This window comes from Littorina saxatilis, linkage group LG9 (assembly GCF_037325665.1).
Source record: "Littorina saxatilis isolate snail1 linkage group LG9, US_GU_Lsax_2.0, whole genome shotgun sequence".
Taxonomy (NCBI): domain Eukaryota; kingdom Metazoa; phylum Mollusca; class Gastropoda; order Littorinimorpha; family Littorinidae; genus Littorina; species Littorina saxatilis.
This window is the reverse complement of record NC_090253.1, coordinates 20874583-20891136: the sequence shown is the minus strand read 5'-3', so window position 1 is coordinate 20891136 and position 16554 is coordinate 20874583. Positions and strand designations below refer to the sequence as shown.

Genomic DNA, 16554 nt, shown 5'->3' with positions numbered 1-16554 from the left:
TTGTTTTGAATAAAACTCACAATTTTACAATAAGAATTTAGAGACCTGAATCAATTAGGTATATCCTACTTAGTTTGACTTTTGCAAAACTAAGTAATTACACATTTAATTGAATCAGTCAGACAGACGGAGACATAGAGAGACAGACAGAGGGCAAACAGAAATCTGAGAAAGAAACCCCTTTAAAAATGTTACCATGTTTGAAATGAAACATCGCAAGGTGAAGCCATAATTTATCACCTCTCCGTATGACGTCATGAGCGTGTTCCACACTTGAAATGACGTGTTTTTATCATGTTGTCAGCTGCACGGAGCTTGGAAGTATAATTTCCATTCAACGATCCGAGTTTGTTAAGTTTTAGCCTATTTTCAACGTCAAACACCATGAAACTATATATATTTGGAATCAGAAAATGGTAAGGAATAGATAGAAGTTGTTTTTAAGTGTCTTTTTTCATAAATAAAGATAGTGGTTATTTATCGGTTTTCTTCATTTTTAAGCATAATTATCAATACAAAACAACAAAACTATATAGTTTTAGATACAGGACGCAATAGGGAATACACCAATATAAAAAAAAATTTCAAATATTAGTTTTTAAAAATTTGAAAAAATGACATATTTCGAACAAACATTTCAATAACAAAACTTTAAGTGACCAAACTGAAATGCAATCCCATAATCCGGCCTAGATCTGAGATTGTGTGATAAGAAATTCGATCAAATTGATGAAAAACTGTAACTGTGAAAGTGCTGCCTCGACCTTTTGGCAAACGGTAAAATATGACGTCATCAAACTGTCCTATCAATAAACGGAAAAACCTTCTATGAGAAAATCCAGTCAAAAATATCCATATCAAATTTCATAAAGATCCACTCCGTAGTTTTTGAGATATGATCTGCAGTGTGAAAAAACGCCCATAACGCCCAAAACGCAAACTCATTTGTCATGATTTGGTCGTGTTCTGCTGATACTATAATGTTTTTCTTTCCTAAAACACACTATAATAGTAGCCTTTCCCAATGTCTATGCTAAAACTGACTTGTCTGTGTTGTCAATGATTTTGCTACAGTGTGAGAACACAATCTCACGCCCATAACGCTGTGACACGAAAACTCATTTGGTCGTGTTCTGCCGATACTGTAATGTTTTTCTTTCTTAAAACACACTATAATAGTAGCCCTTCCAAAATGCAATGCTAAAAATGACTGGTCTGTGTTGTCAATGATTTTCTGCGAGAATGCGATCTATCTGTTTGTCGCAAAGACCGTGTGACACGAAAGTTATGAGCGGAAGACAAATCTGCTGAGTGCAATTACGTTTCAGAAGATAGTTGGTTAAAACAGTTTATCACTCAGACACGCAAAGGAACACTATAACTTTATTATTCAGGCCATATTTGCTTTCCTTTGTCATGTATGAAAGTACTGGCCTTGGTTGAAGAAAGTGACCTGTCGCTGTGCAACAAATTTGTCGCCATTTTCCGCCGTGTTTTGTAAATAAAACGTGTTTACTACCCACACATACAAAACGATGCTGTTGGTTCTTTTTATTTTCTTATTGTTTGATTCATGCTTAGCAGTTTAGTATGCTTTGTTTTCTTCTCAATTCAATGGATGGCTATAAAATAAGCATTTAAATGTGAAGGTGTTAAAATTACCCATGATCTGAGCTGTTCACCTATATAAAACTAAAAGTAGCACAAGTTATTTATTTGCCAGGTGTACCATGACTTCTTTTACCCTTTCAGGATTGGACCAAACACACAGACGTAGGTCATCTCACTTATCCCCTACTCCAGGCGACAGCAATCTGACATGTCGTCTCTGTCCACTGTGTTCTGCTTCGCTGTGGGACTTCTCCTCTTCGCAGACGTTCTTCTACCTGCGTACGCCCGAGTGGAATACCAGTTCAAGCGCTACACTTACCGCAAAAAGCGAGATGACAAGAAGTATCGATCTGCCAAACAACGCTGTGAGATGGCTACGGAGTGTCAAGGCATTTTTGGCATAGATCATATCAAGTGTGTGAGGATATGCATTTCTGAAACCTGCTACGAGGAACTGTATGGGCATGATCCTCTCGAGGATGGAGAAATTGATGTGAGGCTGAACTCTTTTAAAGGATGTTTATCACAAGTTGCTGTAGCAGATTTTTGAGTTTAATAAATAATTGCTTTTTTGTTTTAAAGTACTTTTGACTTGCAATCTTGTTTTTAATTTTATGACCGTGTGTCAATATGTGTGTGAGGCTGAACTCTTTTAAAGGATGTTTATCACAAGTTGCTGTAGCAGATTTTTGAGTTTAATAAATAATGGTGCTTTTTTGTTTTAAAGTACTTTTGACTTGCAATCTTGTTTTTAATTTTATGACCGTGTGTCAATATGTGTGTGTGTGTGTGAGAGAGAACTCGAACACTTTATTTCCGAGGGATGATAGAGAGAGAGAGAGAGAGCACAGTACACATTTAAATCTTTTAATTTTCTTTTCACACACACACACACTCGCTGCTCAAATACAAAATTTCTGATTCAAAAAAACTTTTTTTATTCATACAATACTCCAAATGTGACCATACACAGATTATCATAAAACACAATATGAAAAGACGCAGCATTTTTATAGCTCTTTCTCCAGACATATTCCACTGTTCACATAAGTTTATGCTAATAAAAACTTTTTTTTTACCTTACATGAATCATGAATAATAATACACTGCAATTTAGACAAAGCACAGTCCAATCTGTCTGAAACATCCTATTATTCAAAAGACTAATTTTACATGAAACAAAATGCAAAGGAAAATCAACAAATGATGTTAAAGTGCTACAAAATGCACTGGAAAGCAAGTTTTATTATTTATCAAAGCATACATGTGGCAGAATTGTAATTAACTGATTACAATTTCAAAGCATGCTAACATTTCTTATTCTTTCACTAACTTGTGTCTAGGAGTATAACATCTCTTGTTACAGTAGTTAATCTTGCACTTTATTTCAATAAGCTGGAACAAGACAACCAAAAACAGCCACTGACTGAGAAAATAGTAAACAAATTGTTACACAAAATCATGTTTATTAGAATGTCAAATTTTTTTTTTATTCTCTCAGTCATTTCATAGCCAAACAAAGTTGAATGACTTGCACAGCACAGAACTTCCAAACTATTGAAGTAATACACAAAACAGAGCTAAGAACATCATACTAAACAAAACAAAAACACACGCAAATCAGAACTCAGTCATATATTATAATGTTAAATACACATTTCAAAAATCAAATTTGACTAACGTTTGAAAAACTTTCAGTTATACATTCAAAACTGCCATCAACCATACATTCAAATTCCAAGGAAAAACCATAATGAACGGAAAAAGATAGTCGGATGTGAGCCGATTCAAGAAACTCTGGTTTGAAAGATAAAGAAGGTGAAAAGTAAGAAACATATTGAGGAAAGCAAGGACGGGCGCAGTGGCGTGGTGGTAAGACGTCGGCCTCCTAATCTGGAGGTTGTGAGTTCGAATCCCGGTCGCTGCCGCCTGGTGGGTTAAGAGTGGAGATTTTTCCGATCTCCCAGGTCAACTTATGTGCAGACCTGCTAGTGACTTAACCCCCTTCGTGTGTACACACAAGCACAAGACCAAGTGCGCACGGAAAAGATCCTGTAATCCATGTCAGAGTTCGGTGGGTTATAGAAACACGAAAATGCCCAGCATGCCTCCCCCGAAATCGGCGTATGCTGCCTGAATGGCGGGGTAAAAACGGCCATACACGTAAAAATCCACTTGTGCTAAAAACATGAGTGAACGTGGGAGTCTAAGCCCATGAACGAAGAAGAAGAAGAGGAAAGCAAGAGGGGAAGGGTTGTAAAGAGAAGAAAAAGAACATGTGAAAGAACAACATGCAAGCTCAAAAGCAACACATAACTGATTACAGATAACTTGCATTATATTCATGTTACTGTCATTATTAGAGATGACCCTTTCAAAACATTTCCAAAAGAAATGTAACCATCGACTAACGTAATGCAAAATATCTAAGAAAAGTTTACAAAAGATTTACAAAACAACAATTCACCAAAATCCTGTAATATTTCTACCAAACTCTTGACACTGACAGGCTTCTCATTTCAATGTACGCAAATTACAATGCAACATATTTTTCACATAATCTTTCTTCTTGGGAAACACATCAGCAAAATGTCGTCACAAAAATGTATCTCAAATATTCAAAAACATGGCATGAAAATAAGGAAACATTATTCAACCAAAAAACCAATCTAACAAAAAGACATAATAACCATAATTTCTTCTTCAACAAAACTATACCCCAGCAAAAATCCCTCGCGTTCGCAATTTTCTTCCACTTTGACAAAGATCTTGTGTGCTCAAAAACTCCCTGGGCTCAAGGCTCTTGTTGCCAGTTGAAAGCTTCAGTTGTCATCGTCGTCAGACAGGGTTTCATACTGCGCCGACAGCAAAGGTGCCGGTTCTTGATCTCTGGAACACACAGGCTGGTGGTCGATCGGGTCACGCATCATCGACGACACCACCTGCTGACCTGAATTCGCGCCCGTACCGTAAGGGGAGTAACTCCCCATTCCCATCGAAGATGATGCCCCCCCTCCTCCTCCACCCCCAGACCCCATAGGGCTGCGATCAGAGCTGGAGCTATCCACGCCTCCGTAGCTAGACCCGCCTTCCGTGGATCCTGCACGAGCTCGAGGGCTGCGTGAGTGTTGAGCGTAGCCAAGACCTTCCGTGCTTCGCCCTTGGCTGGACTCAGCTGTGTCGTATCCTTCCCCAGAATCCTCTCCAGCGCGTCTGGGAGACATGCGTTTGCTGGTCTTGCGCTCGACGGTGGTGGAGCTGTCGATGGTGGTGGAGGAGTCTTCAGCAGAGGAAGAGCTGGCAGCCTTATCCCCGTGGGTGGAATCCACATCGGTGCTTTCTCTTCGTGACCCGTATGGCCCTTGAGGGTGGGAGCTGGGCGCGTAAGTCTCGTAGCCCTGCGCTTCGTTGCCGTCCTTGCTGCCCTGGTCCCCTCCGCTGCTGCGTCGCTCGTCCACGGAACTGCCGACGGCGGAGGTATCGGAGGGCTTGGAGCTGTCGCTGCTATCAACGTGACCTTTCCTGGGACTGCGACCGGGGATGCCCAAGGCCATGTAGCTGCTGGGTGTGCGACCGGTGGCGTCTTCGTCTGGGCTGTCGTCAGGGAAATCGTACAAGTCTGACTTCTTCTCCTTCCCCCCAGAACCGCCAGAGGAAGCCCCCGCTGTGCTGGCAGAAGAGCTTGGTTTAGATCCAGACCCCCCGCGTGATACTTCAGCGGGGCTTGAAGCTTTGCCACTGGTGGGAGGGAGGTTGGCGCTACGGGGGTGGTCTCTGCTGGAACTGGTGGGGAAGGTTGTGAACTTCTCGCCCGGACCCACAGACTGCCCAGGAGGGTCGTCGCCACGGAAACGAGGCCTGTGCATGATGCGTTTCTTGGCCAGAGGGGTTGACTGGGAGGAACCGATGGAAGGGGACATGGCTCGACTGGTGACAGATGAAGAGGACATGGGGGTGGAGCTCTCTGCCGATGAGGTGGCTGACCGCTCGCTTCTTCCCGTGAAAGATCCCGGATCAGGCGAGGATTGGGGCTGCTGGTGGGGAGGGTGGGGGTGGTCTGGTCTCCCCCCGGCTTCTCCCTCTCCCCCAACCGCACTGCCAGACTGGCTGGCTTCCGCCGACTCCGTGGAAGCTGCTGTGGAGCTGACGGCCGCTTCGTGCGCTGTACTTTGGATCTCGTTAGACGCGCGTGATGACGGCCTCGACGATGGGCGGCTGCTGTAGCCTTGACCTCCATGACCTTGACCCGACACCTGCCCGGGGACCTGAAGTCTTGGGCCTGATGATGATGATGATGATGATGAAGCGGCAAAGCCCGAGTCCTCTGCCCCCATCTGATGCTGCCGACCTTCTTGCTGACGCTGTTCATTCTCTTCCTCGCGCATGGTCATTTCAATTTTGGCATTCATGAAATCGGAGAGAGTGTGCTCGATCTTGCCCGGCGCTGGTCGCCCTTTTCCCATCACTGACGCACTGCTGTCTGCCGCTTGGGACCCTGTGTAAAGTGAAACAGAGAAACCACAATGAGCGAGAGAATTTAAAACCATTCCTGTTCTCCCTTCCTTCCATCAGAATCATTACCAACATTTGCGATAAAAACTTTGCTGATTACCTTCACATTTAACTCCCAAGCATTGTAAAAGCTTTGTTGGAAAATTACTGACCGATGCGTAAGAAATTGCATCAACGATTAAAATTTCAGGTTTTCATAACATGCTGGTAAAAACATCAGTGCAACACCTGACGGTTAAAGAAACACAATAATTTGGCGTCATTCCACTACTCCAAAGCTTGACTGCAATATATGCCTTCCAAGCAAAATGTTCAACCTCTCATTAAAAGGCAATTCAAGGCAGACGATTTTTCTCTTTCAAATTTTGTCCAAGCAAAAGAATGTTAAGAAAGAAGCAACTAAAATGTACAAACAAACTTAGCTGTTGCAACATTGTCCTGTGCATTTTGTGTACAGTAAAATAACTAACTCACGGTGACGAAGACACGACCAAACAGAGAGGTAAGACCTGGGCGAGCGTCTGAAATTATACTCAGAGAAACAACTCCATGAACCAACGGTCAAAATTTTTGCAGTCTTAGTGGAAAAAAAGTGAGAGAAAAATGACCTCACAGTATGTGAATTTTCTGAGGGCAGTAAGATTTTACTCAGGATTCCCGACAAATGTTAGCTAATTTTTCCGAGTGTTCGATTGAACCATTTTTGTTTTATTTTACTGTCATAGGATATTAGTTGCAAAAACAAAGTCGTCTTCTTATGCGTCACAGAAATGCTCATGCAGAATACCAAGCACAACACAAACAACTTCTCCAAGGAAAACAGAAATAGAATGCTTTTCGCCTTTCATTTGTTTTGCCTCGCTGGCAAAATCTAAACCGGAATCAATCACTTGAATCCCATCCACAGATACACAACACAGGACACACACCAAAGCCACAACACACAAACATTTCTTTCAAAGGTCCTCTACGCAAGAAAAAAACTGTGAGGCCATTTTTCATTCAAAAACAGATATTCTTTAGAAAAATTATATCACAAAAAATTGCATAAGATTACATCAGCAACCGACAACCCAAAAAAGAAAACAAGAAAATCAAAAACTTCAGGAATTTAAAAGAAAATTAGAAAAATAATTTTTATCAATTAATGCCCACATATATTGTATCAATAACAATAATAATAATAATAATAATAATAATAATAATAACACTATCAATAACGATATCACTGCATCGTCCACCCAGGTCCTACCTCAGAAAGTCTGAGAGTTGAGGTGATGATGATGGGAGGAAAGTCTGTGATAGTCTGCAAGGTGGCTCAAAGAATTACCTCCGATCTCACCCCCACCACCACCCAGACTCGAACCCCCACCACCGCTGGGGGCCGAGGGACCCTGCGGAGACCTGGATCGCAGATGCTCCGGCGTCGCGCGGCCCGCCATGCTTGCAGGAACTTTGAGGGAGTCGATCTCCATAGGGGAGTGAGCGGAGCCCTGGGAGTGAGGGTGGGAGTGAGGGTGGGAGCCCTGATGCATGGAATGTGGCCCTTGCGGGCCGCTGTAGCTCTGCGAGGGAGCCGAGCTGTGAGGGGGCATTTGCTGGTGTTGTTGTTGCTGGTACTGTTGTTGCTGGTACTGTTGCTGTTGCTGTTGGCTTGTCATACGCTGGTCTCCTTCCTGGAAGATTAAAACAGACAGGGTTGGGTAAATTGCTTAAAAGTTTGTGTCATCTACAGTGGTACCTGCGATGTGGGGCCTCTCTGATGAGGACACCTCCCTTAAAAGGACACGTTTTGGGGTCCCTTTGTCTATTATTTCTACCAAAATATACCTGTCATGACAGGCCACCTGCAATGAAGGGACACTTTTAGCTGGTCCCAAGGGTGTCCTTTCATCACAGGTACCACTGTATCTTCGTTTCGCTTCTACTTTTCATTAAAAGCTCATTGGATTTTAGGTAGAGAAACCTTGTATCCTTGAAAATGTTCTTCATTAACTGTGGTGGAATATCTGCAAAACCGATAGGGAACAAAATGATACAAAAAATCTCAGCTAAAGTTCAAAACACATAGAACAAACTTGCAGCATAAGAAGAAGAAAAGAATAAAGAACAGGATAGTGACTGGCGAAGTATAATTTCGGTGAGGAAAATCAGAACATTCAGCATGTCAACGTCGTCACGGAATTTTGGCCTAACTCATGTTAGACAGCTTTTCAGAACTAGGCCAAAACTGATTCTTTTTATTGTGAAATAATGTTTATATTTGTACCTGTTATGGATAGACAGATAAAAGAATGTTCAATCATGCATTGTTGCTCGTATTTTTAGACATTGTTCCTCATGGAGAATGATTTACTTAGTCTAAAGCATAAAAACATCAAAATGCAAAGAATCGAGTTATGCCAAAATTCCAGGACGACAGCGATGTACCGTTATGACCGTTTTTAAAGATTATAACTCAACATTCTTCTCCTCTTTCTCTATCTGTGGGCTACAACTCTCGCATACACTTGAATTTCTTAGAAAAACACTTTATGGGTATCGCTTTTGTTTTGTGCACCCCATCTCTAAGGCAGCCAGAGGTGGGGGTGAGTTAGGCCCTGCGTGGGACGGAATGGAGGGGCAGAGAGGGAATGACAAAGGTAAGGGGGAAGTGGGTGAGTGAGGCCCTGCATGGGATGGAATGGAGGGGCAGGGACGGAATGACAAGGGGGAGGGGGTGAGTGAGGCCCTGCATGGGATGGAATGGAGGGGCAGGGACGGAATGACAAAGGTAAGGGGGTAGTGGGTGAGCGAGGCCCTGCATGGGATGGAATGGAGGGGCAGAGACGGAATGACAAAGGTAAGGGGGAAGGGGGTAAGTGAGGCCCTGCATGGGATGGAATGGAGGGGCAGGGACGGAATGACAAAGGTAAGGGGGAAGTGGGTGAGTGAGGGCCCTACATGGGATGGAATGGAGGGGCAGGGACGGAATGACAAAGGTAAGGGGGAAGTGGGTGAGTGAGGCCCTGCATGGGATGGAATGGAGGGGCAGGGACGGAATGACAAAGGTAAGGGGGAAGGGGGTGAGTGAGGCCCTGCATGGGATGGAATGGAGGGGCAGGGACGGAATGACAAGGGGAAGGGGGTGAGTGAGGCCCTGCATGGGATGGAATGGAGGGGCAGGGACGGAATGACAAAGGTAAGGGGGAAGGGGGTGAGTGAGGCCCTACATGGGATGGAATGGAGGGGCAGGGACGGAATGACAAAGGTAAGGGGGAAGTGGGTGAGTGAGGCCCTGCATGGGATGGAATGGAGGGGCAGGGACGGAATGACAAAAGTAAGGGGGAATGAGGTGAGAAGACTCACATTCAGTGCTTGCTGCTGATGAAGTGCTCGCTTCCGCCAGTTTTGCTGTATGTCGTGATGCGGTGAATGTTGCGGCCCCGTCTGACCTAGGGGGCCGCCATAGCTGCGAGGTCGCTGAAGGTCGGATGATGACCCCACCGTGGGGTCCCAGGTCGAAGTTTGCACACCGGGCTGGGAGGCTGTGGATTGGCTGGGCATTTCCGAGACCATCTGGGTTCTGGGTTGAGGTGGAGCTCCCGTCACTAGAGAAGGAGGTTGGAGATTACAGCCTTCATTGAGGTAATCAGTTACTATTACCGGTGGGACTGACAATTGTCATGAATCCTGAAGAATTTTCCAAGACGCTGAAAGATTTGTATAATTTAACAATAAAAAAAATGTCACCACAGACATTACGAATCCGGATTTCCGGCATATACCGGAAGAATCCCACCCATGTACAATACTAGGTAAAACAAAATTTCAACAACAAAATCTCTTTCCTTCTCTGAATTTTACCTCAGAACTGTCTTACCTTTCTCTCTTGCGCACCCCCCTCTATGCTCTCATTTTGCCTTTTCCCCCAGATATGGATTAAATAGCTGGATAGGAGGGGTCCATCACCAGACTCCAGTAAAGGGTGAAAAACCCTGACATCTAACCGTTGGAGTGCTGAAATGGCGCGCTTAAGGGCAGACACCACAGTGAAAAAAGTGATTTTTTTGTTCCCTGGTCATTCCCGTTTTCTTTCTGATTCTGGATTTTAAACCTCTTCTGGTTACTCTGATGAATTTATTTTGGATCAGAATTAATCATAAACGGTCAAAACGGCTAAATGAAAAATGCATGTGTATGCAATTTTGTATTAAAAAAACACAAAACGGCACAAAAATGCGTATATTTGGGAGTTGACGTGCGAGTTAAACACATCGTCAACCGTGGTCACGTTTGCATGACTGGAATGAGTTGTCTTTTCTTTGCAAAGATCAGTTCATGACGCGCACAACGGGAATTCCAGTTTACGGATTTCCCGCCGTTAGTAACAGCAACTAGAAGACATTCCATTGAGCCGAAGAGAACTGAGGAAGATTCCGGAAGATTCCGTATGAACAGTTTTCGCTACTGACCAATCGAATCACGGATATTAAACTTTGTTTATGCTCGGTCTTGTTCGGTTAAATTCGGCCTTCCCATAATGCAGTATTTTTGATTTCCGCCAGAAGTTGACAAAGGCAATGTGAAATACCTACGACTGCGATTTTCCTTGGATATCTTTCTGAAAACTTCAGTTTGTCACAAGTTTTGCCCCGGTTTCAAAGAAGAAGATTATCGGGTAAAATTAACTCGACCAGTTGCAGAGGCTTGCGTGACAGAAGAATAAAACGAAAGTGAGAGTCGATAGTGTCGTCTGCTATTGCTACGAACGAATCTGAGACTGAAGATCAAGTTTGTGCATTCTTCTTCTTCCAAAATGAAAACTGGCAGAAAATTATGCCGCTTCCCTTGCAACAGATGGAATGGAGCAAGAAATAACCATCGGTGGTGTCCGTGTGAAGCACGTTGCCATGAGTAGGGAGGCCCATCGCACATAGCCCAATCAGCCATTTTTGACACACTCATAAAACACAAACAGATTAGGTTATGACAGTCAAGCAATGTTTATCCGAATAATGTATATACTTTAAACAAGCACAACAAATTTCAAAGCTCTATGATTTCAGAAAAAAAAGTTACAGGCTAGCAAAATACTGCATATCGGGCAAAATGACCAACTTTGGACTTAGGCAAAAAAATAGTGTGCAAAGGGTGTTTTTTAAGAATCCAACATAGAAATGATATTATTGTTTTTTTTTTATGTTTAGGACATGTAACCAACAAAATATGAGAAATAAAAAAAAAAAACTTGTTTTGAATACTTTATAGATGATTTTGTTTTTGAGGCTGTAACACTAAAATGACATGAGAAATGAAAACTGAACTTTGAGCTTGAAGCTAAACCAATCCAATGATTATGTACATATGATATATCAAATTAAAGGTCATCACCTAAGCTATGCAATGACGTATGTTTTGAAATTGATAACATGATTCTGAAAAAGTGTTACATAATATTAAGATTTTTAACATCGCAAAATGTCATTTCACGTCAACATGCGACAAACGAGCAAAAATTGCAAAAATCAATTAAATTCCTTTAAGAGATGATTCTTTGCTAAAACAATCATTATAAAAATGTATCTGGCATATTTCATTCATCCTTTAAGCAGTATGTGAGACAATACAAAAACACAGCAGTTAACGGATTGCATCACAGACAACCATGACGAAAGGCAGAGTCAGAGAGGGTACGTGTCACTCAAACAAAACAATTTTCCACAAATCTTAATTTAACTAAAAGGGAACTTGCCAATAAAACATATTTGTAACCAAAATTAAGATGTGTACCCCCAAAAAAAGAGTTAAAACTTGTTAACAAATTTAAATTTTTTTTTTTTTTTTTTTTTTTTTTTTTTGGTGTCATGAAGCCTAGTTATGTTTACCGGATTAGAAGGGGAAACAAGCGAGTCACTCCATCTATACACACTTAACTGCTTTCCTTCTTGAAGTCAAATCAAAAATACTCAAAATGTACAGCTAAACTAAAGGCAAACAAGCAGGTTATTGCCATATTGGACATCAAAATAACTTGACTAAAATCGCATGAAAGAAAAACAACAGCAAAAACTACTAGTACTGGGGAATGTTGTACAAGGCTGCAAATTGTTTGTACTGAGTGTTGATGAGGGAAATGGGGTGGGAGAGGGTGAAAGTTCTGCAGCTTGTAGATGTTGGTTCAAATGTCAACCCATGCAAAAAAACACTAGCCGAGTCCGTTTCCATGCTGTCCTTTTTGGCAGGGAACCTAAACTCAGCAGAGTCGGGCAAGGGGACAGTGACCCTAGTGAGGGCAGAAGGGTGCATATAGTTAATGACAGCTGATTCTGCCGACACAACAGCATCAACTACTCCAGGGTACCAGACTCCTCCTGCAAATGCAACAACAACTACTTCACCGGTCTTGTCGAACTTGAAGCTAGCTAGCCCAGCCTCTTGTACATTGGCAAAAGTCTCTGTGTCCTGAACATCCTCATCACTGCTTGACCGGGCATCATCTTCAGGAGTGGGCACACTGTTGGTTGGGGAAGGAGGAGCATCATCACACTGGGCCAGGGCCAGGGGAAGGGGTCCAGCCAAAATGCCTGGGTTACCTTCGATCAGGGATCTCAGTCGCTCTCTCTTCTCTGCAACTTTTAAGGCTGTTGCACCTTTCAGATGCTCCTTCCCGTTAATTTGCAGACCAAGAGTTTTCATATGCCCCCACATCTGCAGTTGCAGGAGCAAGTCCTTCGTCTTCAAGGTGCAGACAGTAGCAGTGTTCTGAACCAGCTGGCCTGACTGGATCTGCTCCCCCAGGGCTGTCATTTTTGCCTGCTTCTTTTGGCGACCCTCTGTCCGACGCCTGATGAGCCTGTCTCTCTCCTCTGACCCTGCTTGCCACAGTTTGAGAAGCTGCTGGTCTGTTGTCCCTGCTTCTCGTCGCTTGCGGTGAGCTGACTTCCGCGCTGTGGTGACCATGAGCTCACGGGTCTCCGCATCCTGCTGCTTGACAAATTCCACTGGCTTGTCACGTTTCGCTGTTACAATTGCTGATGTGTGGACTGGGTTCCTTGTTGGGCACATCGCCTGTTGACGGTCCAGGAGGCCAAACCCACTCTCAACTATGACGTTCGTAGCAGAACCCAGGAGGTAGCCAGCAGCAACAGCGCCAGGTGATGGCTGATGGTATATCCCTCCTGGAAGATGTTCCGTGGCGTGAGACATCAATTTGACCTTTCCAGCTGCAGCCATTTTGCTCAGGATTGTGCACACCTGAAACAAACACAGGACAGCAGAGTAAAAAAAAAGCAAGCAAACTGAAAATCTATTTAAGTTAAAATTATAAGTTATAACTGACCTACTTCCTGACAGCAATAACTCCTGACAGCAATGCACAGCTAAGTTAGTAATAATCATTAAAAGAATGACTGAATGTTAATATTTACGTGCTTATGCTTACTAACTTACTAAGTAACTATTTATATTACACTACAGTTCACATGGCGTGCACTGGTCATGCACTTGTAAAATGAAATGGAGGATTACCTTTTCCTTGAAGCCATCACGTGAAGCCAGCAGCTGAATCTGTGGGATGTAGGGTCGGAATGGCTCGGTTTCTTGAACTGCACCCCCCCAGATTTCCGGATCTTCCACTAGAAGTGGACTGCTGTCTTCCTCAAAGGCAGCTAGGCGGCGCACTGCTGTCAGGTAGAAAAAGTTCATGTCGAGGGGACTCTTTGCTGTTTTCCCCCTTGACAACAGTGGCTGGCAAACAAAAAAAAACATGAGGGAAAAAGCACAGAGTTCTGCTTCAGTGTCTGAGCTCAAAAATCCCTGCCAGACTGAGAGTTCCAGGCGGTTCAGCGTTGCCACACTTTCTTTGCTGTCCTTGAGCGCCTCCAGGTAGATCATCACGATCTCTTTGGACATCAAGGTCGGAATGGCGTTCAGCAAGAAAACAATATAGCGGTTCCCCACCACTGGCTGGAGGAGATGCGCAGCTGTTGCCTTATATGTTGTAGGATCTCTGTCCAAGCAAAACATTTTGAACTCTCTTCCTTTGCCGTACTCCTTTCTGGACTGCTGGCAGATCAGTTTGTTAAGTTCATAGATCTGTTTTTTTGCGCCTTGCAGTGCTTTGCGCTGATCACCTCCGTTCGTCTGAGGCAAAAGAAAATCAGCTGCTGCTGTGGTCATTGCATTTGACATGTTGTCGATTTTGTGTGACGCACATGTAAAATCATAGATCCTAAGTTTCTCAGCCTTTTCCTCTTCGGACATGTTTTCCCAGACGGGATCTTGTCGCATCAGAGCATCCTTCTCCTCCCGCAAAAGCCTGGTGACAGCGCGTTCGTTGTTCGCGCGGTCAGACATGCGGGTGACAATCCTGTCGAGATGAAAGGAATTGCCAGGGTCAAGGCCCATGTCTCGTGCAATCTGCTCCAGCTCCTTCATCTGGTCCTTGAGTTGGTGCACAGTATCTGCAGCCTTACCAGACGGCACCGGAGACACTGTTAAATTGAACGTCTTTGTACTGTCTTCGCAGTCAAGCTTTAGCACATGCATTCCCCAGTGTCACACCGGTGACACTGTGACGGTTCCCCTACGCTTTGTGTCCGGTGCCCTGACCCTTTGTGTTCGGTTCCCACTCGGTTCCCACACGCCAAAATTCGCGGACAAAACATCCATTTATGGTAGTATTACGCAATGTTGCTCTCTGAGAATGGTCTTGTTAGATCTGTGAGTGTTTACACTACATGCCTAGGTGCTGTTGGATTGAAGGTTTTTGATATTTTAGCCGTTATTAGGTAGAATGCCTTCCACTTTACTGCAAAACTGCATAATTCGTAGCATCGGCAAGAAATATCCTACCAAAAAATGCCTGCTTGGAACTGTCGTTGGTCCAGCAAAAAGTTCAACATGTCTGTAGCAGACAGCCCAAGTTTCAAGATTGTAGGGCCATCCAAACAGCCGTAATAATAAAAACAACAAAAGTAGTCAGTGAAATTGGCTGTGTTCGGTCCCCACACACTTTTGTGACGTAGGCGTGACGGTTCCCATAATTCATTGTGTCGGTCCCCACTTTCTGTGTCGGACCCCACTTTCGACCTAATTTCTCTGTGACGGACCCCACAACCAGCCTATTTTGTGTCGGTCCCCACACCTTCTTGGATTTATGACTTGCCGGTTACTTGTATCATTGTATTCATTGAATCTAATTGTCTCGGAGTTATTTTTCAGCAAAAACCGGCAAGGCAGCACCTTTTGTGATACCAAGTAAGTCAGATGACATCAGTATGTGTGTGTATGTGTGTGTGAGAGAGAGAGAGAGAGAGAGAGAGAGAGAGAGAGAGAGAGAGAGAGAGAGAGAGAGAGAGAGACTAACTTTATTAGTTTATGCCACAAATAATATATAACATTATTTATCTCTGGGACGGTTCCCAGTATACCAGCAAATTATGTGTTGATCCACCCACACCTTCTTGAACTGGCCTTCCCAATATCTACTCTTAGTCTTAAGGCCTTGGAGATATGCAATTTGGCACATTTTTAAAATAAAAGATCCACCTGTCGTATGTGAGATTCAGTTTTCAGAGCAAAATGCTGCCCAGGGACTTCTAGTGGTGATTGAAAAAAAAAAGAGTACTTGCCTGTGTCAAGTATGTGTCTTTATTCACGCTTGTTGTAAGAGGCAACTTTTCCCAGCTCCTTGTGTTCATGACTGCTTTCTCTTAAAATTAATTACTTTATGACAGTCAGAATACAATGGAACAAGGCTACATAAACCCTGACAGCCTACGACAACGGCCCGACTAAGGCTCAACACCGCGCCAATAAATTCAGCATTGGGCCAATGTTGGGCCATGATTGCTCCGTTTTCGTAGGCTATCAGGGTCAAAGATACATATTGGTAAACTAGTAAAATACATGTTCAGCATCATCAGCAATACCACAAAAGGATTAAAACAAGAAATTCCTCCGATAGGAACTACACCCCCGTCAAAGGGAAATAACCTTCTCAGTTGGTGGCAGTGAGAATGGTTATTTCCCTTTGACCAACGGGGGTGTCCGTCTATACCAGACCTTGTATAATTTTAATCCACCAATAACTCCCTAACCGTGTGTTTGACTGGTCCCAATTTTTGTAAGGACCGTCTCAGGAATGTATAGAACCTGTTCACCAAGTTTGGTGACGATCGGTCCGTTCATTCTTGAGATCTACTTGCGAACACAAACACATCGAGTGAAACCTATACACACCCCTATACCGGGGGTGTAAAAATCCTATTAGCTGTATGTCAGCGGCACAATGCAACCAGAACCAGCGTTTATGTGGAGTGATCGGGTGCTGGTCACTACCGCGAGCGTCACTACCGCGAGTACCACTACCGCGTCTCACACTAAAGTTGTGTTTCCGTACCCGCGATAGCGTTTTTCCAGCGGTGCGACGAAAATCAAGCACATAGA

General features: G+C 43.6%; 1 protein-coding gene across 9 annotated transcripts in view; it reads right to left on the bottom strand.

The window, feature by feature from the left end:
• Positions 1–2525: 2525 nt before the first annotated feature.
• LOC138975567 (nuclear receptor corepressor 1-like) overlaps positions 2526–16554 on the bottom strand; it is an 84731-nt gene continuing 70702 nt past the window's right edge. For 8 of the 9 annotated variants that reach the window (XM_070348285.1, XM_070348282.1, XM_070348283.1 and 5 more), the window contains exons 37-39: positions 9472–9713; positions 7454–7799; positions 2526–6106 (exon numbers count right to left, since the gene is read on the bottom strand). In XM_070348285.1, the coding sequence (XP_070204386.1) occupies positions 4434–6106; positions 7454–7799; positions 9472–9713 (2261 nt within the window). In that variant the 3' untranslated portion in view covers positions 2526–4433. Of the gene's footprint in view, positions 6107–7375; positions 7800–9471; positions 9714–16554 lie in introns of all 9 variants that reach the window. The other variant, XM_070348290.1, reaches the window with a different exon arrangement.